General features: G+C 39.7%; 1 protein-coding gene across 2 annotated transcripts in view; it reads left to right on the top strand.

The window, feature by feature from the left end:
- Window positions 1-2,370: 2,370 nt before the first annotated feature.
- tead1b (TEA domain family member 1b) overlaps window positions 2,371-24,067 on the top strand; it is a 54,494-nt gene continuing 32,797 nt past the window's right edge. For both annotated transcript variants that reach the window (XM_078286310.1, XM_078286288.1), the window contains exons 1-2: window positions 2,371-2,433; window positions 20,809-21,061. In XM_078286310.1, coding sequence (XP_078142436.1) covers window positions 20,905-21,061 — 157 coding nt within the window. In that variant the 5' untranslated portion in view covers window positions 2,371-2,433; window positions 20,809-20,904. The remainder of the gene's footprint in view (window positions 2,434-20,808; window positions 21,062-24,067) is intronic.

The raw sequence follows: 24,067 nt of genomic DNA, 5'->3' as shown, positions 1-24,067 counted from the left end.
TGTCCTCAGAAGGCCAGTCGTTCGTCTTCATAGATCCCTTTCTTTTGAAGGATTGGTGTCAAAACACTGGCTTCTAATGGATGACTTGTTCAGACAGGACCAAACACAGTTGTGTCTTTGACTGGGTTCTGTGTTTATAACTGTTGAACTCTCAGTTGTAATAATTATGTCTGCCCAGCTGTGCTTTCTACAACGTTTGGTACAATAATAATAAGGACTGTTTTCTCCTATTTGATTGAACATGTGTACAATTTAAGCACATAGTGGGTCCATGAACATGGTGTGACAAAGACTAAATGGCACCTGGTGTGTGTCCTTTAACTGGTGGCTTATAGTATAAACATTACATTACACTACATTTAAATAATTATTGTTGCATGAAAATGTGAGAACTCCCAACATTTTGTGGTAGGCTCAGGGATGTAGTGGAGGATAAACACACATAAACTCAGTTTACCAACCTTATTATTTCCAGAACAGAGATTATAGACCATTTGAGATAAAAGTGGCATAAAAAAACATCATGGTAAGTATCAAAGTCGTATAAGTTACATGGAAAGAGGATCTTATTAAGGGAAAAAAACATAACATTAATGCTTTTCTGAAAATATAGATTTTGTTTGTATTGGTGCCTGTTTGCCTTATGATGATAACTGATTGGAAGCCACAGTTTCACCTTTTTATTTACAAATGCATCACTGGGTGGGCTGATGATTATAAACCGACTCTTCACTAAGTTTCTCCACAGTCAATCTCTGCATGTAGGCCTGGTTTTAACAAAAGAATTCCCCTCCTCTCTCCCATTTGAATTCGCTGCGTCCTGTGAAGTCATCTGCTGCCTTCAAGTGCTGCCGGAAATATTGCAATCATAGATTGAGCGCACATAAATGAGTCGAGAAAGTGGTAAATACGACTGGGCAAGCGGGAATTTTCTGTGATACCCAAGATGTGACTTATAGGGGGCGTGTCTTGAGGGAAAAATAGCAATTTAGAAACTGTGTCAACAAGTGACATGCTATTGTCTGGTAATTATGTGAATTATTCGTATTGTTGTAGGTTGCTATTTTCACTCTTTGTCAGTTGTCATCTTTAACAAATAATTTAATTAAAACCACAACATGCCTGATGCACATTTCCTTTTCTTCACTCTACCGCTGCAGGGCAAATTAGCTCTGTGCCAGCTCATTTCTAAAGTTAAACAAAAGCTACCAAATAAACTGTTTTTTTTCCCGGTTTCCATTTTGTTATAATAATAATAATGAATTGTATTACTTTAAAATCAAACCAACAAAATCTCAAGGTGCTTCACAAGAGATAAAATAAATGTACAATCACAGTAAAACATTAAAACAGATCGGTTATACGGCAATCACGCAAGTAGAAGCTTATACTAATAATAAAGAGAATAAAATTACAGTTGGGACCCTTTTACAGCATTATTTCCGAGCACAAAAAAAGTGGGAATTTACGACTCCAGTGCTCGGAAGTCGGGACCTGCGCGGGGTCCGTGAAGGCAGCAATACTCGAGATTTTTTTGCCCCTTGTCCCCGCTGTCCAGGCTGGCTGCTGGGTTCGGGATGACGCCACCTCTCGCTCCGCCCCGACGCAAACTCGCTCTTTGCGTTCATTTCATTCCTCTTCTCATTCCGAGCATTCTTCGCATCTCTGTCAGTGCGCTAGCGATTCACCTACACCTTCCTGGCTGGCCCAGAAACACTAGAATAACTTGACATAGTTTTTTAAAAAAAAAAAAAGAAATTCAATAATATCACATTAAAAAAAGAGGGGGAGATTTTTTTTTTTTTAATATGAAATATCAGTAACGGAGGTGTTTGAGGTAAGTTTCAATGTAGTTAATGATATGCAAACTGATTGCAGACTTCTGTTAGAGCAGGTTTTTAGTTTATTCTTTTGGAAATACTGGGCAGCTGCGTTGAATTAAAAATGCTGACTTTATCCAGGTCTATACAGTTTAGCCCACAGCGGTAAATATGGTTAAGTATTTCCATCGCTGAGATAGATGGCCGATTCTTGTCGCTGTTGCAACAGGGTGCTCACTTTGTCCACTCAGTGTTGTAGCCTATTGCATTGACATAGCACGAAAATCTTTGACATTTTTTACATTTTTGGAGAAGAAGCCTGACCATACGCCCCTATTAAGCCTATAATGCAGTATGCCCTGTGCCAGGAGCTCAGAAACTCCCAGCGGGATTCAGGATATACCAAAACGTTAAAAAAAATACTGCACGAATAACAATTTTTGGACAAGATGACGGTTAAAAACGTTGCTGTTTTCCTCTCCGTAGTTGGATCAGCCGGGAGTTGGAGATTTCACCGGAGCATTTTCGGACCACCTCGAAAACATTGTGTTGAAAGACTTGTTGCTTCAACACATTTGACGGTGCATTTTTTTAATCGCCATCGAAGTTTTGTGTAAGTATGTTTTTTCTGTTGTTGTTATATTTGCCACAGCAGGCGACACCTCTCCGTGTTGTACTCTTACAAAAAAAAGCGATTCAAGCAGAGAAAGGTTAGCCCCAAACTCCTTTATTGTTTAATGTTGCGGGATGGATTAAATCTCGCCTGTTTTTAGATGAATTATGTCCACGAATCTGTTGAAAAACGACCACATTCACGAAAACAACGCAGCAAACTGCACATTTATGGGTCTCGGGTTCTTGCATTGCTGCGGGATTTTACAAATAATTATGTTATCAAGGCCTAGTCCTGTCTCAACTGAAGACTATCGATATCGACCCAGCGTTGAGGAAGAAAAGTAGCCTCCAATTGATTTTTTTTTTTTGTTGCGATTCCCTCGTTTTTGAAACAGACAAGGCCACTGTAATGGGAAGTATAAGCCATGATCTAAGAGACAAGACCGAGGTATAAGTAGACGTACAGCTGCTTAGCTTATAAGCTAGTTTACGGAGCTTTTATTTGGGATTTCCTTCATTGTTTTCCCATATCCGTCTCTCTCTCCTTTTTTTTCGGGAAATGCCTGCTCAGCTAAAACTGAAGTAGCTAGTCTAATCGTACGGGCAAGGCCAGCTGTGGCAGCCATCGGTGTGTCACAAAGTTTTTTTAACTCAGTTTTCCCCCCGACGATTTGACTCCCATCAGTCTGGAGTGTGGAGAGAAAAAAATGCCACTAGGTATTTGTGTGTGAAGGGTGAGAATTAGGCCAAAAGCTCTCATTAGCTTGTACAGCGAGAATATGGGTGGAAATCCTATTGCAGCGAGCAGTGAGAGTGAGTCTGTGTGTGTGTGTGTGTGTGTGTGTGTGTGTGGGTTAAGACCTTGGGCTGCTGTCTCCACTTTGCTCTGACACTCGACTGGAAATTTGCACTTAATGTTTTAAGATGTCAGATTTGCCTTGCTTTAAAACAAACAGCCCAGTCGGGTCAGCCAGGCCACAGCTTTGATATGCAGCTGTGATTCAGTCAAGATTGTTTTTGTCCTTCTTCTATTATTACAATTTGCTGAGGATTATAACAAAACAAAACAAAACAAAAAAATCTTGATACCACTTTGTTCATTGTACCTTGGGTTCTCCAGCAGTAAGTTTTCTCGCCTCGGCCAACTCGACCATCTCTTCAGCTGTCTCGCCATGTTGATTTTGATGTCTCATTGCTTCAATCATATTTCATTACCAGCTTGAGGGGAATGACTAATTGCCTGGTAAATAAATTGAATTCAGGGACAGTTGGTGTTCGCTCAGCTCAACAGGAGAAGTGAGTCCACTGAGTGATAGGGGAAAAAATGACCTGCAAATCCTTAAAAAAAAAAAGAAAGGAGGTGCTTGAACAAAATCCACTTTTCATCACTATTACTACTAAGTTGTTGGCTCGTCAAATAGGCTCCCCACTCCTTTCCATTTTTATGGGAAAGAGGCTGGTTTTGGCCAGTGGTGGAGAATAGAATTATTTTATGAAAACAATAATAATTTCATAATGTAAAAGATGTCCTTTGTTGCAGTTAATTATTGTCTCACATTTTAGTGTAGCTCTGTGTGGGAAAAAGAGGTCAGAGTGACACAATAGTTTTCACCAAATCCTCTAAAACGGCTATTATCATTTACAATAAACAGGTTGACTGCAGTCAGACATAATGCCAGACACATTACAATGTTAAGAAGTAAATCTGCTTGCTGGAGTGAAAAACAAAAAAAAAAAAAAATAGGGGGTAGAAATAGATGCTTTGTTTTCAGCTTATGCAACTAGTAGACCTGTTGGATGGCAGCCTGCATAACATTTTCAAGTGTAAGAATATGATGTTCTTCTTTGACCTTGTGAGTCTCTACTTTTGAAACTGGGATTATGAGTTCCTATCAATCCTCTTGCTTAATCGCAATGTTGACAAATATTGTCAGATTCTTAACTGTCACCTACAGCTTTTTTGAGAGACTATGACAGACATGTTGATTTTCACAGCTACGACTACAGTTATATCTGTGCGTGTGTTATGATATATGTTGTCCTATATGTTATCCTATATTTTTCTTAATCCATAGAATTAGTCATATGCAAGACATAATACAATCTTTTACACTGACTTATGAAATTGGCTTTTAAAATAAACTTAATGTAATATGATGTAAAGAAGTGAAATTCAACCAGATGCAGAGACTTATGTGAAAGATAAGGGATTGTGCTGTTTTGGACATACTCATATCTCATAATAGTTAAGCTACATTAAAGTATAATTGTAAATTCAGACAGCTTTTATCCATCGTTTTTTTTGTATTTTTTCATTTCCCCCCCCGCCTTGTTGAGGTTTCAGGGCAGGAGTAAAGAAAAATGTGGCCTTTCAGTTGTGAAATGTAGACAGAATAATGTGCCTTGCTGAGGTGGATTGTGTTACTTCTTGGAGCAAAATGAGACTCGTCTTTTCTCTAGTTGTCTATACTGAGAGTGTGTGAGGGTTGTTGACTTGCAGAGGACAATGTTGTCAGACTCACTCACAACTCCTTTGCTCGTTTTGTGCTCCCATAATGCAACAGTGCAAATATCAATGTTTGCTCTTGCTTTTACAATGCAAAAAAAAATCATGCTAACCGTCATTTGTCAAACTTCGCTTCCCACATACGGCATCAAGGCTATGTTATTGTTGTACGTGTGCGATCATGGCGCCATATGGCACTTGTATACTTCAGATACCTATCTCCTTACTTTATCTGTAACATAGTATTTTAAAATGCTCATTTGAAGTCAGGAACTCTTTTACTGTGTTTGTGCATGGAAGTGAATTACTTTGTCCAATTACATGCAATATTTGTAGTTTTTGTGCTGGCGCATTAATGAGAGTGTATGACCAGGTTGTACTTAAGACACATAGAGGTGTAATTACTGCACTTATCAAATAGTAGAGTTCAGGGATGGAGCCTGAAACAGAGATTTATTTTGGAACTGGCTCCATATAGCCACATTGTCCCGGATTGATAAGGAATAGGATTTTTGATTCCTCTTATTGATGCTGAAGTGTTAGAATGAAGACTCCTCGTTCCACAGAATACATCCAGACTGTCGCCCTAATGAGCATATCTAAGAGCCTTTAGCGATTCATAGTATCACCATTAGAATAGATGTCAGTACAACCTCTATATACCTGCCCATGCTGATGCACAGCACATTAAGAGATGTGCGAGAGGCAAGAGTGAGAGAGATGGAGAGATGCAGGTTGGCTTGCTTGAGTGAAAATGTGAGTTGTGAAGGGAAGCATGTGTGTATGGTGTGCTCCCTGCAACAGGTGAGAGACAACAACTGCAAGTGATCTTTTGAACAGTGGTGGTCTGCTCCCTGTAAATACATGGGATGGCCTCATGATTGCAGTGATTTTGTGGTAAAGCACGGATTTGAACATTTGATGGCCAAAACAAGTGCATGCTCACAGAAGAACAAAATTTAAAAAAAAATGTACAAAGTTGGATGCCTCCTATCAGATATCTAAATATCTGTCAGTCAGTTGTCAGTTTAAATATTGCTACAATGGTTAAGAAAGACTGAAAAAATCACACTGAAGGACACAGTAATTGAGTGGTATCTTCGGCTCGTAATAGAGTAAAAATGTGGGATGCCCAACAACTAACTAAATAAACAGCACACTGGATGCATAAAGTAATGAAGTACTGTAGAGCAGTAATGTAAATCTTCTTCAGGGTGCCTTCACTTTCAAAATAATAACATTTTATTTTAATTCTGCTAGTATTAGTGTTAAATAGATCCACAAATGTTTTTTGTGGTCACTCTGGTGTGAATAGAACTGCAATTTGAACTATATTTTTACTGTCTTTTTTATCTAAAAAGCTACAGTTAAATATGCATTTTAAAATGTTTGGATAAGGGAATCCTCAGGAACTGGAATTGTTAAGAGGAATTGGCTAGCTGCTGCATGAAAGTTAGCAATGGGTTCTGCTTACTCTGTCGTTATAAATCTGAACAGTTCTTTTTCCGCTCCAGAATGCAGTCAAAACTCGTGTTTAGCTGTCACCTACTGTGGGCTCATAGATCAAGAGACATGTGAGGCAGTTTCAGAATCAAAACATGTCTCCAGGTCTGTGTTTTGGTTTTGGTTACTGGGTTGCACCTCTGTTAACACATGGATTAACTGCTGGGTCTTTGACTGAGATGTTTTCATGGCTCAGATGTTTTTTCCTGTCAGAGATGAAGCTTGTCTCGTTCCCCATGTCCACATTTGTTGCATTCTTTATGGAGGGGAAACAGATGTTAGAAATAAAGGCTTTACCTGACTGAAACTGCACATGCATCTGAGGAATATTTTCTATTTCCTGTGTGGTAAGGCTCTGTGAAATTCCTCATGGGAATGTGAACGCACAATGTATTCCACAATTCAATTAAAATTATAATATGCAATATTCTTTTTTGTTACAAATGCATGAGTTAGTAAAAGATCTGTGATCTGTAATTTAATCTGGACACGGGGTCATTAATTGCGTAATTAGATGTGACATTTTGCAGGGGTAGAAGCACATCAAAACATCGGTGTTCTCCTCGGTCAAAGCATGCTTAAAAAAAGAGGACACGCCTGCAGGCTTCCAGACTGTGTGTGCCCTGAGGTAAACCCTGGTCTAGAAAGGGAATTTTAGAGTATGGGCTGCTGCTCAGCAGTTTGAGCAAGGCCCCAGTGAGGCCAGTGGAGAGTGCCACCAAAAAGGAAAAGCTGGCTCAAAGCCACTGACGTCATCTAAGTAAATCTGCCTCAGTACTGCAGCCATAAAATGACTGCCAGCTACCGAGTGCACTTTGGCCTCGTCAGCCACCTTAGTGAGCGCAACACCATTTCTTTCTCCATATTCATAATTATGGAAAACAGGCTATGTATAAGTCTACTCCCATTTTGCTTCAGCTATATACATTTTTGCCTCTTCATTCTAAAGAAAGTAGTGATCAAGTGGAGCCTTTCTACTGCAGAGTTTCACAGAAAGCACAAAATGTTGGAGCGTTCTGACCCTTTGAAGTCTTATAGTGTAATGAAACCCTTGAATCAGCGCTTTGCTATTATTGCCTTATAATTCATACCATCAGTCAGGCTCAGTCAGTTTCACAGGGAAAAAAATAATCTAGACAAAATAATGTCTTAATCACCTATGATTATAGTGCAGCGATTCAGAAGTTATTGGGACAGTGTGACATGTATTTTCTCTACCATCCATTTTGCCCCCAATTCCTATTTGTATAAAAAGACAAATAAATGGGCTGCCTCATGATCAGACACAGATGAAAAGCAATATATAATCCATGAATCATTAGATGAGTCAGTTTCTGAAACCACTATAAACATTTGAGTTCTTGGCCACAGTGAAAGCAGGAAATCCAGGCTTCAACAACTTCCTTTCCCTCGCTGGCCATAGTAGCGGCAGTGGTTTAGAGCGCTCAGCTTCCCACTAGCGAAAGGAAGATGTACGCCCATGGAACAAAGGCACACAGTCACTTCATTTACTGAAACTGTTTATAATTTGTGGCCTGTATTCAAATGTGGGTTAGCCAGTCTCTCTGGCACCGTATTCCCTAGTCATTGCTTGTAATAAATCCCCACAAGACCTTTCATCAATGGCTGCTGTATTGTTATCATGGCCGACACAGATCAGGCAGCCTCTCTCTGCCCTGAAGGTGCCCTGGATTCAGCCGAGGCACAGATAGACTGGAGGCTTCGCTCCCAACATTAATATGCAGCCTGTGCCCAGTGAATTAGCTTGGAATCCAAAGCAATGCACAGCTTTATTTTCTTAACTTAGTTATCTGTTTATATAGTAGGCCTATAATAGTAGGCATGTTCAACAGTGAATGTTGGGTGTGTCATGTTTACATCTTCTAAACAGGTTAGCTGCTCTATCAATGAACAATACATCTTTCATTGATTTGTTTTTTGGGCACATGTAATCTTTATCAGGCAAAACACTGTTTGCAATATTTTCTTTTCAGAGTTTCAAGCTTTCAAAATAATTAGACAAGTTGTATTTATTGGTAGCATATCCAGCTCCATCTTGCTTTATATAAAGGCAGCAGATTTAATCAGGTGATTGACTTTTCAGAGTAGCCAATCTCTGGGTCCTGGAGGAAAAATATTCAACAAAAACATGGATTAAATCCAATGTCATTCCCGAATGTTTGGAAGGGAGCAACATTGGCCACATTGAGAGCTACACATGCTGTCCAGGCATAGTGTGTAACTAAATTACTGACCTGCAGCTAAGTTACCCACAAAAATACTGTATGTCATCAGCCTTGGACCTCTTCTATTCTGATCTCCTCTAAAATTATCAGTTGAATGGCATAAAACTCAAATTACAGTAGGCTATACAAGTCGAAATTACTTTCTTGTTCATCTTCACACAATAAGTGCATTGATCGCAAAAACTCCGATTTTTTGATGAACAATAAATCATTAAAATAGGCAACTCATTGTTACTTTACTGCAGAACCTTTGTATCCTCTCATTCACCTATCCTGCTCACACAGGGAGGGCCTGTGTCTACCAGGCTCCGCTTGGCCTCTCCACAGGGGCATTTGGTGAAATTTGTAAGGCTACATTAAGCACAACATTGTACATTTGGCTTTATTCAGACTTCAGTTTTGATTATCATGCCAATGAACTTAGACATATTCAAGAACATCTCACAGTGTAGGCCAGCATCGTGGAGAGGGCTGTTACCATATGTGCAAGTCACAGAGGTTTTTAATTAATTTCCACATATTTGTCTTGATGACCTGCTTTTAACCGCTGACATCAAAAGGATCTGTCTGCTGTGTTATTATAGCTTGCCAATACAGGTAAACAAAGCATGCTGTCGTAGAGGGACAGATAGGTAAATTACCTGAGCCCCTGCAAATTTGTTTGAGCACAGAATTGTTGTACTGTGTGTGCAGACGTACTTTTTGAAGCATTGACTAACTTACAAAATCCATGTGATTGATTTCTACTGTATTTGGTAATCTATAATGAAAAAATGGAGGCGCTCTGAAAAGGGGCCCCAAGAACGATTTATAATGTGTATTTGAGCTGTGTAGTGAGTATCAGGGATTTGATAGGTTTCAGTTGGTTTTGTGATTAGTCTGCAGAGCACACTTAATCAGAAAGGCTCATGCAACGGATATAGGAAAGACTTTGTAGTAGATCCTTATTTATCCAAACACCATAGGAATCGAGAGTTGCTTGGGAGACGTACATATTCAGAACTTTGTGTAGTTAAATTGAATTCCTTTAATTGTTAGTGTTAATAAGATAATTCCAACAGTAATGCTCAGGATATATTTTCATAATGCCATATTTTTTCATCCTGCCTGTTCAATAGAGGATAGGTTTTGATTGTTTTGAGTTGATATAGTGAGTCTGTTCAGGAAGATTTATATGATGTTGTTCATGTAGTGACTCAATATCTACCCGCTATGCTGGGTCAGCGAGGAATTTTCTCCATACAATAACCTTGCAACTTACTAATAAACATTAAAAACCCAGAGAAAATCATCCACACAATGAAAAGCAAACAAATTATTTTCTACAAATAAATTGCACTCAACTTTCCTGCTGCTACCACATCTGAGGAAGCTGTTTTGTGACAGATGGATGTCCAGTCTGATATGCAGGACTTGCACAAGAGAAGAAGAAAGGAGAGGAAAATTTGGATGAGAAGAAATAAAGCAGTATTTAAGGGGAGGAAGGATGACTAGAGGACAGGAAAAAAGAGACGGGAGTCAGCGTGGATTGGCAGAGCCAAATGCAAATGGTGGCCTTCATGCTCATCACTGTGATTTGTTTTTTCATGCCCATCCGCACGCGTCCTGAATGAGCCAGCGGCCAGCCCTCAGCCTGCTCTGCTCTCATAACTGTCAGGAGATCCTTTATCTGACGGACCTTTATTTACAGCTTTAATTTCCTGAGCTTTATGTGTTCCGCTTTCGCTCCACACCAGTGTGACATGGGTGTACGCAGTCTGGAATGCACTGCACATTTTTTGAAAGGAGAATGTCTCCCGAGCTTTCATTACATTTCATGTTTGGATGGCAAATTGTGTTTTTATTTTTAGAAATTTTTGTTTTCAGATGCCCGAGGACAGTATCTATCAACAGAATGAGAGATTTTGCATCTTAGTTTTATAGTTTATTTTGCCCCCGATGTTCCGAGTGGAAGACCTTTAGCGATGCCTCTTTTCTGGGCTGCTGGCATATCTGATGTGTTGTCCAGGTCATGTTGTTGGTACCTGTTTCTGAGTCTGAGGCAGGTAGAGAGGGCTGCTTTGACAGCACCTGTAAATCAATCCCATTCACTGGCAAACAAAGATTGATCTCAGAGTGGCCTGATGGTTGTTGTGTGGCGGGATCCAGGCCTCAGATTTGAGTGGGATGATATCAGACGGATTCACTGCACCTAAGCCTGCTGGTTTAAAGAGGCATGAAATAAACACTAGGCCATTGCCAATAACAGAGGGAGCATTAGTAAGCTTTCTAGCTACTCCAATGGACCTTTGGAAATTGGTATTGAAAAGCTTGTTCATTCATTCATCAGTACTCCACACCCTGTAGATTTATTCATGAAACCTAGAGGAAAATCCGATACGAAATAGATCAATGGTTTTGTCTTGTGTACGACAAGAAATTCTTATGTAGTTTAATGATACAGGCTGTTTGAAAATGCTTCATTTATGGCTATGGTGATTAGTATATTCCCTGTCCTCCACGCTATATTTTCCTGTCTTTGATGGAATTGCAGTATGTTAAGTATGTGCACCAAAAATGTTTTTATTGAAGACTGAGGCTCATATTCATCCCTCCACTTGTTTTCAAGATTTTAATTAGTTTAGATAGTAGCTGTATGCCCTGAACTTTACCCTGAGTGGGGCTGCCATTTAAATTAACTAAATTCAAAGGATATCTCCATAGATTTTTCTTTGATTTTATTTTGGGTATTCTCTATACCCTGTAACTGTATCTCAAGGTCCTCAATCAAAGATGTGCTATTTGCTCTTAATTCCATGAACACGCTATTCCAGAGATAATTAATTTGTTTTAATGACATAAACTAAATGGAATTTCAATAATGTCTGTCATTGTAAATGTGCATAATTGGTTACGTGTTGCTCGAAGTGGAATACTTTTGACATTGCTGTAATAATTATGCAAAGGCCAGGATATGTCTTTACAACACGCTGAAAACATTGAGTTTTGTAATCACATGGTAATTATAGTTTTCCACAGCGTGGCCTTAACTACTGTGGGCCATTATGGGGTGCACAAAAGTCATTTACAGAATCATTATTGCACCCTCTGAGATAACGGCACAAAAGAACTCCACATGGAAAATTACATTTGAGACCTCTCATCTGCTATTTCATTACCTTGCTCTGTCTGATGGGTGAAATGGGTTCTCTTAATTTAAGGAGCTGGATTCCAGCTTGGCGAGTGGTTTATGTAATCTGACGATAAGTGTAATTTCCCATAATGCCATGTCACAGCTACTCCCCTGCCTAGCTACCACATTCACTTGTTGCATTGCAGGCCTCCTCTACCCCGCATCTCACAAATAAGACCATTTCCATGGTGTGCACCCTGCAAAGACAGGAGTATGCAATTATCTGTAAGCCTCAAGTGTTTCTACAGGTGACATTCATACCTTCCTCTGGCAGCCATAATTAGTCCACAGATACTGAGGCACTAAGAGACCAGTTCAATAGACAACTTGGCTATTCACACATCGCACAGCGCAAAAGCATCTGGTTGATGTCATGGGATGCAAAGGAACCAATGTATAGATGTTGGATATGGCTTTCAGCCTGCAGTATTTATATGTGTATGAGTTTTCCTTTTATTCATTTTTCCACCATATCCCACATTGGGCTGGTGATAGTTTGACATTTTATAAACAACATTTTAGTTTTGACAGTGTGGAATCTAGGAAGAGGAGTAGAAGAAATTAAAGAGGGAGATAGTGTTCTGTGATGGGGAGATAACTTTTCTCTCTGCAGAACAGTACATTCTTTGCAAAAAAAAAAATCTATATATATATATATATATATATATATATATACAGTATGACCCATTTAGGCCAAAGTAGAGCTGGCGCTGCAGCACAGGACATAGTGTCTCACAGATATCAGACGTTGACATTTAATTTTACGACGGCAATATAATGTAATTCTTAAACAGTAAAAGCTTTTCATGTACTGATGTAAATACTGTATGTATTTAGGCCATATAGGGTATTCCTCAGGTTGCCACATACTGAAAATGTTTACATAGTTCAAAAAGCATCCATTTACCCAAAGAATTTTCCTGTATTGAAATCTTTTTAATTGGAAATTTTAGTAACAAAATAACAATGGATTATAAGCTTTAAAAACTATGACTTAATGACAAATTAAATAACAATAACATATAAACATATAACATATAAATATTTGTAACTGAGTAATACATCATTAGTAAGGACAGTTAAATATTTTTAGTTGATTCATAAGTGAAGAACACCATTGCTAGTACATAATTTTGACATCATTATCTAATGTTAATACATGTATAATTAGACTTACATACCTTCGTTAGGAACCCAGTAGGCTACCATTAATTTTAGTATTCATAACCTTCATAAATCATTTACGAATGTTAAATTGTTGCACTAGACTGTACTCATGTTTTACTCATGTATTATAAATGAGTAGTTAGCACATTCTTTAAACATCTGTCATACAAACAGTCACACAGCTCACCACCAAGCTAAAGTTGCGAATATTCATCATGTACCAACATGTAGGCCTATGAGGGTTTTTAAGCCATTTGTAAGCTTTCATGTTTCCTAAGTTTCTAACCCTTCATGAATGTGTTCATAAATTGTTCATTAATAAAACTATTTCCAGCCCCTAATCTAAAGTTGCCACAAATAACAGTCTATAAACATTTAGAAATGTTAATCATCTCTTTACTGCCATCAAGATGAGGGAAAAATGACGATGCAGTGAGAGCATTCGCTTCATTCACATACCGGCATATTTGATTTACATCATCCTCGGGTGGGAAGCATTAGCCAGACAACAGAGGAGCAGATGGAAACAGGCACACTCAACCAGTCTTTGGACAAAAAAATGTAAATGTACAAAACCATCCTTAGATATCATTGAGACACAAGCAGAGCTGGAGGCCAAAATTACCCAAGCAGGTCCACATCAAAGGCTACAGCAACTGGATTGAATGGAAACAATTTGATGTTACATCTTGTATTTTTAGTACAGCATTCCATCTCTTTTCATTATCCTATTTTTTGATCGTCAGTCCACTTTTATAGACTTCATTCGTCATTCCTTTTTTTGTTGACACCTTATTCACTATCTTTATTAGGCTACATAATCTCTCCATCTTTAGAATATCTTATTTTTTGATTATCACTCTGCTATAGCTAAAAGTATAACAATCACACAAACGCCCACATGCATGCACACGCACACACACACACACACACACACACACACACACACACACACACACACACACACACACACACACACACACAGAGGTAGACTAATTTATTAGACATCTTTGCTGCTGCACAACTGCTTGTTGATGTTATGTGTTTGACACTGTTAGCTGATTCTTTTGGACAATGCAGTGGGCCATATTGTTTGATTATCATTTATAGGTTCTGAGCACTGATACCTTTACAGTAATCAGGAGAAATGAGTGTTGGAATGCATTTGCTTGACAACATATTTTACACATAATAACCAAAACAGAATAACAATAGCTAACAAAGTAGCACGGAATCTTGATGTAAAAGCAAACCTGTGGTAAATTCGTTGTCAAGCTAGTTGGCAAAGTCAACATATTCATTGAACTTACTTAACATCACCAATCCCTTAACCTCTGCAATCGGCACCCATTCAGTTTCTTTGTTGAATGGATGTTATGGGTCACACAGAATCCACCTGGTCTGTACGATAATATTCCCAAATTTGTTTCAGATCTCATTTTGAGACATTTTGACAAGAGATTTTGATTGGTATTTTGATTGGTATTTGCTGATACACTGAATTGTGTGTCATGAGTCAATGTCTTTACTTCTTCACAATATGATTCTATTGACAGATGATAAAATGATAATACTGAATTACTGTCCATCCTCATGTTAACGCCTGATTGGGAGCCCTTAAAGGAGTGCCCTGACACCTGCATGTCAGGGAATATTGCATATTGGTTAACTATCTCATAATACACAAAACTAACAGCTGTTACTCTCAGAAAATGTAAAGGAAGTTGAAAGGTCAGTCTATCCAGTGTTGTCAGGTTTGAGGTTTTACCGCACCGTCCTTTTAATTTGATTGATTTTCCCCCTTAATCTGGTCTCATTTCCCCTCAGATAATGCAGGAAATGATCAGCATCCTGAAGACACATTTGATCTGGTTTTAGAGAAGTGCCCTCTTGAGAAATATTGCTTATGAAATAATACCTGTAGAGGTAAATTATTCAAGTTTATCTCTTTCAGAGTGAATGAGTACAGAGTGATTTGAGACATGCTCGGTGATTTAGCTGCTTCAAGATTATTGATTTTTTTTTTCTTCTGTTTTTTCCCCCCCAGATGTTCTCTAACTCATGTTCAGGTTAATCGTCACATACATTGCCGTAATACATTGTTGTAATGGCAGCGGAAGGTTAAGCTCATTAATACTGGCTACAGACAGGGAGTGCTTTCCCCAAAGCCTTTCGGACGGAAGAAATCCTCAACATAGCCCCCGAATCTATATATAAATGAATTTGTTAAAATCAAACTAAGTAGGCCTATGGTGATAAATGACACAAACATGAATGCCTGTCTGAATATTTTAATGCTTTTAACCTGTACGGTGCTGATTTTTCCACTAGCAAAGACGGGAGCACTTAATCCTTTGCACTGTCCCAGTCTTTTCAAGTCTCTGTAATTACATGGCTTTGAGTCTGTATCGCCACTCCTCTCACTCAGATTAATGCTCCAGCAGATGTTTTTGAGTAGCATCGTCAGACCGAAAAGAGACAGATTTTGGGTTTGCCTAGATACGTTTAATTTGCAGTTGCATTGCCCTCTCTTAAAGGTAAACTGCTCAATCCTGCGGGTTTAACCTATTTTTTTTTATGCATTTCCCTTTCATTCTCTAAAACTAAAATGAAAACATAGCTTTTTTTCCCACATATTCCTGTATTTACCAATACGGCATTACAAGCACAATATTTCTCTGAAACAGCAGTTAAATAATGGTGGAAGTGTAGTTCCCAGTTGTGTGTTTTGTTGTCAGATAGAACAGAGGGTGGGGCGGAGGGTTCAATAATTCATTGCATGCATCACCGTAACAGTATTCATTTCCTGGTGTGACGTGTGAGGAAACCACCTGTGAAAGAGAAGAGGAAACAGTGCGTAAGAATCAAGCTGCTGTGATGGTCAGAGGGTTAGGGTTAGAGTCACTAAAGAACTCTTAAAATATCACTGCAAGTTTTATGGTTTAAATAGAAATGTGTATTTTCATAAATGATATGATTTAGCTAGGATTATGTCACATGAAGCGATAATGGCAGTGGATGTACACAGAATAATTATAAACCAATTCCATTCCTGCAAAAAAAACTTTTAAAAATGCATATGCTTTGCTGCTCATTGAAAATAGACAATGACAAGACAAGACAATGAGAAATAACCTTTTGATGTAGCTGTAGTTATGTATAAATGGGCATGTGAATAGATGTACAGTGTTACTGTCCTTTGGTAGGTTTGGTAGAGGGTTTGGGGGAGAATTGGTGTTTTTAAAAAGTTTTAAATAAAGCTTTAGTGGACTCGGCATAATAAAGCTTCATTCAAAATTTAAGAAAGAAAAAAAAAAAACTAGGGGAAAAACATATCTCCAAAGTCAAAGGATACATTTTTCAATGCTACTTCTTACAAACACTGTTCAAATTCAGATGTTTGGACTTGTTGAGGGTCAGACCAAATATTTTCTAGAACTCTGTCTTGCATCTTGCTGTGAAAGTGTAAGCTGGAAGTGATTACCAGTGTAGGTCATTATTCAGTTGGGATGAGGGGAGCACATCTAGAAAGAGTCCCAGCCTTTTAGTGGTTGAAATGGGAATTTTTCCCCTCCCTCATCAGTTTGTGAGTTAGTTCTGCAGTGTCAGCAGTCAGCACACAAAAACGGAATTCAGTAAAAGCTCTCTCTGCTCTCTGGGAGTTTTTTTTCCAACAGCTTGCTCCCATCCCCCCTTTCCCCCTCATGAACTGACATGCTAGAAGAAACATATGCTACTATTCCCACTTCCTGACAGCTTGTGCTGCTTGAATAGAATCTTGCTCAGAGAGGAAGCCGTTGTCTGGAGAGAGAAGGAAGAGATTAGGTATGGGGAGAAGCCTCAGTGAAGTGTTGGCAAAGTTTTTTTTATGGAAGCAAAACATAAAAGTAGGGTAAAGACAACAGGTTTGAAGGCTGTAACATGGAAATGGCTAAAGATTAGGGCTCCTCTAGTGCCACTAATATTTTTTTGTTTGAGGTACCAGCATTCATTTGATTAAAGTATTGATTTTGAATGTATCCAGTTATAATAAGTAGTCTATTGTTGGCATACCTCTCATCAATCTTGAGAGTTTGAGTGAAGGCATACCTTAAATAATAAATTACTTTCTTATTTTTGTACCAAAGGGGCTATCCAACACAGCCAAAACAGTATTTGCCTGCCATAAATGACAGGACAATTATCAGACATCTTCATAAATCCTTCTCAGGTAGATATATCACTTGCCTAACTAGATGTCACTACTGACAGCTCTGTGATTCTGTAATAAGGCTTGTCAGCAAAGTACAGTTGCTTAAACAAGTTCCCTTGACATTTTGCACCTCATAATCTGCCACAAAATGTTTTTAAAATGCAGTTTTCTTGTCTGAGACCTGCACAAAGTACCATTTTCTTTCGACTCAATCAAAGTGGAGCTGAAACTTTTGACTTTTGTGTGAAAGTATAAAAGTAAACTAACAGAAAATATAAGTTGTCAGACAGGTGTTGCTTTTTCGATTTTGTAGAAACTATGAATGGCTATGCAGAGTAGCAAGCATTTGTTTTTGAGGAATTGGTATGACAAGATGAACAGGAATATATTAAAGTGCGATGGTAATGTGTATCTGTGTAACAGAGCTGTTTGTGGAATGCTGTGTGAAGGTTGTGTGTGTGTGCTTGCAGGTTGTGTGTGTGTGTGCTTGCAGGTTGTGTGTGTATGTGCTTGCCACCATTGTTGCACAAAACGCCAATGTGGACTCTCTGATGCAAAGTGCCAAAGCAGAAGTCATCAACAAAATAAAAACATCAAATGATTTAAAAAAAACAACAACTGCTTAGTACAGAGCAAATAATTTCTGTATGTCAGGGAAACAATTGTCAAGCATAATATTGACTCGCATCAGAAAGACAGCCACCAATGACCACACTAAAGGGATATTCCATCTGTGAAAAACCATTTCAACCTTCAGTTAAATTGATTTAGGGAAACACAATATGGATGCGCTCACACCAAGTATGTTTGGAGCAATTTATTTGAACTCTGGAGCGTTTACTCCTTTAGTTTGGTTTGTTTGGGCAGATGAGGACAATGCCATTTCAACTCAAGTACACAGCGAATAACCACACCAAGACAAGTCACAAAATGCGGGTCTCGGTCCTCTTCCAAGCAAACGATAAACCAAACCAACTACAGAAAACGACCCCAAAACGCAACGGTTCTATGGGTATAAGGAGACAGATGTTGACGTCTGATACTCAGCAATTACTCTTGCTTGGAAAGCCTAGCATAATAAAATGAACCGGAGGCAAACCGCAGTCTGGACTCATGCTCATATTCAGCTATTTCTTTGTGTGTTCTTAACTGGTATGAGCACCAGAGAAGGTAAATTATGGCAAAGAGCGCAGACCACACTAAAGGGACACACACACACACCGCCGCCAAAATCTCTGACCTCATGGGATAATTGGTTAAAACTCTGTCCAATAAACAAGCTACTTGTGAGTCCATGTGACTTTTGTTTACAAGGCCTGGTTCACTTGTAATTGGGCAGTGTGAACCTAAACAAACACAAACACAAAAATGCAACAAAGTAAACTTTTCCACTATGGTTCAAACCAAAGAAAACAAACTGTAGGTGAGATCGCATCCTATAATACAGTATAGTGTGACCAATAAGATGTCTTTGAAAATGAATGTGACATGTCAACAATACTCATAGGAGCAGCTACATGAATATCACAGCAGGACATAAGAATGGATGGGAAAACTGAAGTTGCGCTTTCATTTTTAAAAGTGCCTCAAATTCTTGGGTGATAGTAGACAAAGCAACTGTGAGATCATGTTGAATTTCCAGTCTGTTTTTGTGTTTGGTCTTGAGCTGGACCATAGCTGAGAAGCCATTCTAACATAGAGTAGACATGTTGTGCTGAAGGGTAGAGTGACTTTTGATTGCATGAGAGGAAAGGGAAGGATTCTCTCTCCTAATTCTCCACCAGAAGTGTGGGAGGCTCACCTCAGAGAATGTCTTCTTCAGTGAGCGGTCAAACGAGAGCTGACATTCCTTGTTACTTGGTAACGTGATGCTGTGAATCTCCACTCCAAATGGATCTCGTATCCACTCGTTATCTTGCCTATTCCCCTCTGGGAAATAGTCAGAAAACTTAGCATGCAGTTTCATAAGATGAGCCTTCATCGGTTTTTTAAATGTATTTCTGCCTGCTGTGTCCAGTTGTTGTACCATGTGGCAAGTACTGGGAAACATTCAGGGCTCTATTTTTGTGATGGCACATTGGCGGGGCTTTGCACTGGTGAAGTGGCATTTTTGTTGGCCGCACACAGGTTTTTTCTCGGCTGCGAATTTCGAATTTTGGTAACTCGCCATGAACTTGACTAAGTGGGAGGCTAGGCACAGTAGGGGGTGTGTCAGCAGTGATCGAGCAGCGCAGTGCAATTCTGGTGTCAAGGATTTGTGCTTGCACCACCCGCCTACTCAGACCAGGTCAAAAGCGCAAGGCGCAATCGTGTTCTATGCTTTTTTGTGTGGCTTTACCAAGCGATGCACGCATGAACACATTGTATTCAAAAGCCTAAGCCCAAACCCTTTTGTGGATGATTTGTTAGCCAATTTCACTTTGATGTAAGTCCCTTAAGCAGGAGAAAATAAACATTTTCATTTGAACTATATACACATATGGCAGCGGTGAAAATGATTGTCATCCAACATAGAACTGTCAGTATGCACCATGACGCACGGAGTGGGGATTATGGAGGTGGTCGCATCCTCTATAGACGTCAGGGACTGGCTGGTGGATGCTCCCCCCCTCTGTCCCTGTTCACCGCCAACTTCTGTTTGGCTTTTCTTCCTACATTGGGCAACGACACTCCTAGGACCAGAACAACAAAGTAACCAAATGTGTCATCTCCTCCAAAGCTAATTTAATTTAAGGTGCCATATATTCACTCGTGGCAATACTGCGCCTCCCGCACAAGGATGTCAGTTTCCTCTTGGGAGAAGCTGTTGTGGTGCATCCGCTCCGGACTGTTCCCTTCCCTCACCAAATTGTCAGAGGGCCGTGGCACAGAGTGCATTGCTTTTAAATGGAAGGAAAAGAGGTGATTTGATTGGTCATGACTGATTCCAGCCGCTGTCACACCTACTGATAATGTATTCCTCCTAATCACACCCCGTTTCCAACTGCGTCACAGTTGTGCCACGCGCCTCTGGCCACGAAAGTACCAACAATCAGTCGCCATGTCCTGTGCGCTCACGCCATGTGCCTTTGACTGTGCTTTGCACCGTGTGCCATTGATTCACGAAAATAGAGCCCTCAGTCTCCTGTTGCCCATAGTAAAAACTATTTTCTCTGAAACTTGTTGAATTTATCTTCCTTTACTTGAACTGATTGTGTCCCTTTCCTTGCATAGACAAATTGATGGTGTTAAGAACCTGTGCAAGCCACATATTGTTGTGAAACAGCGCAGCAAGTAGTGAGTTGTTTTCTGAAAGAAAAGCTGTGAATTCTGTCCAAAACAACTTTCATAAAAGTATGATAAGCAGAAAGTGCCACAAGTCCATAAGAGAAAATGTTTAATTATTTAAACCCATAACATCCTTGGTAAATCAAGTCAACAACATGCTTGGCGACATCTTAGCTTGTTTGGCTGCGTCCCTTCATATTGTGCTCTCAATTGGGCAGCGGCAGCAGTGTGTTCTGTGTTTTTTTTGTGGAGGCAGATGTCTCTGCTGTTCTGCTGTGGAGACTGACGGGTTGGTTCTGTTTGTTTATTGGGAATTCCAGGTCTCTCCCTAGTCTGCTCCAGGCCTTAGCTTGGAGAGCCCAACCGCCACAATTGATCCCAGCAGCTGGAGCGGCAGCGAGAGCCCTGCCGAGGACATGGAGAGGATGAGTGATTCGGCAGACAAGCCCATGGACAATGATGCAGAAGGGGTGTGGAGCCCTGACATTGAACAGAGCTTCCAGGAGGCCCTGGCCATCTACCCTCCATGTGGGCGCAGGAAGATCATCCTCTCTGACGAGGGAAAGATGTATGGTGAGTACAGACAGAGTGTGTGCATGTATGTGTCTGCGTGTTTCATCTTTTTTTGTTTGTATGCATATGTCTTTGTAACACGTGAAAACTAAAGAAGCTTAAATAGGAAAAGTGCATTAATAAATGAGTGAACCAGTATAATATGTGTGAGACTGCCAATCACAAATTAACCTAAGATATACAGGCCCCTCCTGGCTCTCTGATGGTGGCCATACAACCACTACTCACACAAGTACAAGTCTATAAGTAAAGCAGCATGAACTATTAGTCAGTAGCAGATGGCACTGCGGCTGCCACCAGCTGTGCCCCCTCTCCTCCCTCCACTTCCCCCATTCCTGGCTGGGTGATGTCATGGAAAGAGGGAATATTTTCTCTCTGTGGTGTTGGACCGTCTCACAGCCTGTCAGTGTCAAGTGAAAGCAGAAAGCCCCTCAGGGCGTTTGCTTGCAGCTGTCATGTGACCCCTCCGGCCAAACAAAATGTAAATTCTAAGAGTTGCAGTGAAGCCCCTCAGCTGCCACTACAAAGACGTGGCCTCAGACAACAGGACCCTCCCCACTGCCCCTTCCTTCCCTTCCCTCCTCTCCATGCAGACTGAGAGTGCCAAAAAACCTGACTCACAGTCCCTCTGCTCTGGATTAGAGCATGACGATTAGGTTTCCTAGAGAGTTTTAAATGATCAACACAAAGTACAAGCCTCGCTGTTGTGCAGTGGACATCCTCAATATGATGCAAATGTTCAAAAATATTAAAATATTCATTTTATAAAGTTATGGAGCCGTTGGAAATACAGCCTGGCACATACTAGATATATACTTTCTTTAAAAATATTATGTGAGAGTTTCTTATTAATATGTTACTATCAAATCAGTTGATAGATTCTAATTATTGCAACAAACTATCATTGTTCAAAATAGGAGCCACAATTATCTGCATCATGATTTCAATGTGGGGTTTTGCAGAATAAAACAGCATACAGGCTCAAAAATGTAGTGCAGAACTCATTTGACATAATATATTTTATGAAAATTGTAGCACCTTCAAGTATAGTGCATCTTTCAAAGGTTTCGAAGTGTTATTTGAAGGTGCAATTATTAAGATACTCCCATAGGACAAAAATGACCATAGTATATCTGTGGGAGTCTGGTAGGGTTGTTGATCAATACCAATAACTTGAGTACTTGGCCATGTGCTGAGATATCTGGCCAATACTCTCTTTGGAACAAAAACTCCCCAGCCACTGGAATTTCAAGTCAACCCCCCCCACCCTCCCACCTACTCGATTCAGCTGCTCAACAATGGAGGACGGTGCTATGAACAAGCAACCAGCGTCGTAAGAAATTTTGTTTTCAAGCCAAAAAAGTAAATGACAAAGCAGACTTATGATTACAGTATTTTTCAAGACTTTACAAGACTATTCTTTTGGATCTCTGCTCTAATTCCTAGCTTACTTGTTTCTGTTCCGACAATGTGACTTTATTATTCATGCCAGTTACAGGCCGCTGTAAGCTGTGCCAGAGACCTGTAGATGTTTTTGCAATTCCTCAGTCACCGATAGAGGTTGATGAAAGTCATAGATTACTTAATGCACCTTAAACACGATAAAGCATGTTTTATGTCAATACAAACCTTGAGAGAATGGATAGGCCTAGTTACTGTAACAGGAATATGATAGAGACATTAGGATAGTGATTCATTTTTAAGAAGCCTGTTGTTTGTTAACACTGACCTTTAAAAGTAAGTGCACACAGAATTGTTTATTGCTATGTTTTTTTTGGTTTTATTATTGGGCGTTTTGAATGTACCTTGACCTGCTGAAGAGACATGGGATTGAACAGAGGTCAGTCCTGCCAGATGTGCTGGTTATCTTGTTGCATATTTTCTTGCCAGCAGGCCAATCCTTGGACTGGTCTTTCCTAGTCTGACTGAATCAGAACTGTTAGCCACTCACAGTAAAATGCTTGTGGATCTCTTCAGGTGTGAAAACGGAAGGGTCTGTAAACATAATGCATGGGGCATGGCAAAATGTGATTGCTACGCCTTTCTCTCTAATGAAAACAGAGTTGAGTGCCAGTGTTCAACCGTTGGAAAGAGCTACTGAAAGACAAGGAAGGGGAAACTACTACTGTTTTTTGGAGAGTAAAGGCAGAAGCAGGGGATGCAGTCCTCTCTCTTGACCCAACAGAGTTTGGTGGGACTGTGTAGCAGGGAACAGATTGAAACCAGTCTAATGTATGAGTGTTTTTTCTGGGGAAAGGGCTTGTTGCTCAGCCCTGCAGCTGTTGCTGGGTCCCAGTGCCAATCCTATCATACCATGAACTGTGACAATCCCCCAAAGCCACTGAGGCATTAAAGGTGCCGTGGGTCTTTCTTGAAGAAAAATTGGGCAGCGTTTTACTTTGAATAGTTTGAGTCAATTCATCTTGAGCACATACTGTTTACCAAAAGAGATTAGGGTCAGTAAAAAGAAATATGAATGTGATAAAATGTGAACAGACCCTATCCAAAGTAAATTTTATTCATGAAACATTTAATTTGAGATGGTAGTATATATGTATATTAGGATGGTTAGTTACTATGTATTGTACTGTACATGTATAGCCACAGGTGTTGTAAATAGTAGGGAACTTCATCAGGCATCAGGACAATCCAGCAGTACAGTGTTGAGTGTCTAGACTCACTGTAAAATTCTAGACTAAATGGTATGAAACTATTTTCTGTAAAATCACTAAAAGACAAAAAAAAAATAATAATGAACTCAGTCCTCCAAATCCTTCATGGAATGCTTGGAATGCGACTCGTCTCCTCTCTCGCCTTATTCCTTCGACGCATACTCATACACAACTTCAAGGTTTTTGTGAACAAATCTCACACAAAAGTGAGCATTTCACACAGTTGTCCGTTGCCTTATTCCTTGGCACTGCGTCTTCTCCTCTGGAGTGATGGCTGCGAGATGTGTGTGTCAACATGTGCAAGTCACATAAACAAAGAAAACACTCTGTGTTT

The sequence above is a fragment of the Centroberyx gerrardi genome, chromosome 1 (genome assembly GCF_048128805.1).
Source record: "Centroberyx gerrardi isolate f3 chromosome 1, fCenGer3.hap1.cur.20231027, whole genome shotgun sequence".
NCBI lineage: Eukaryota > Metazoa > Chordata > Actinopteri > Beryciformes > Berycidae > Centroberyx > Centroberyx gerrardi.
The sequence above is the reverse complement of the archived record's forward strand: the minus strand, read 5'-3'. Positions and strand labels throughout refer to the sequence as shown.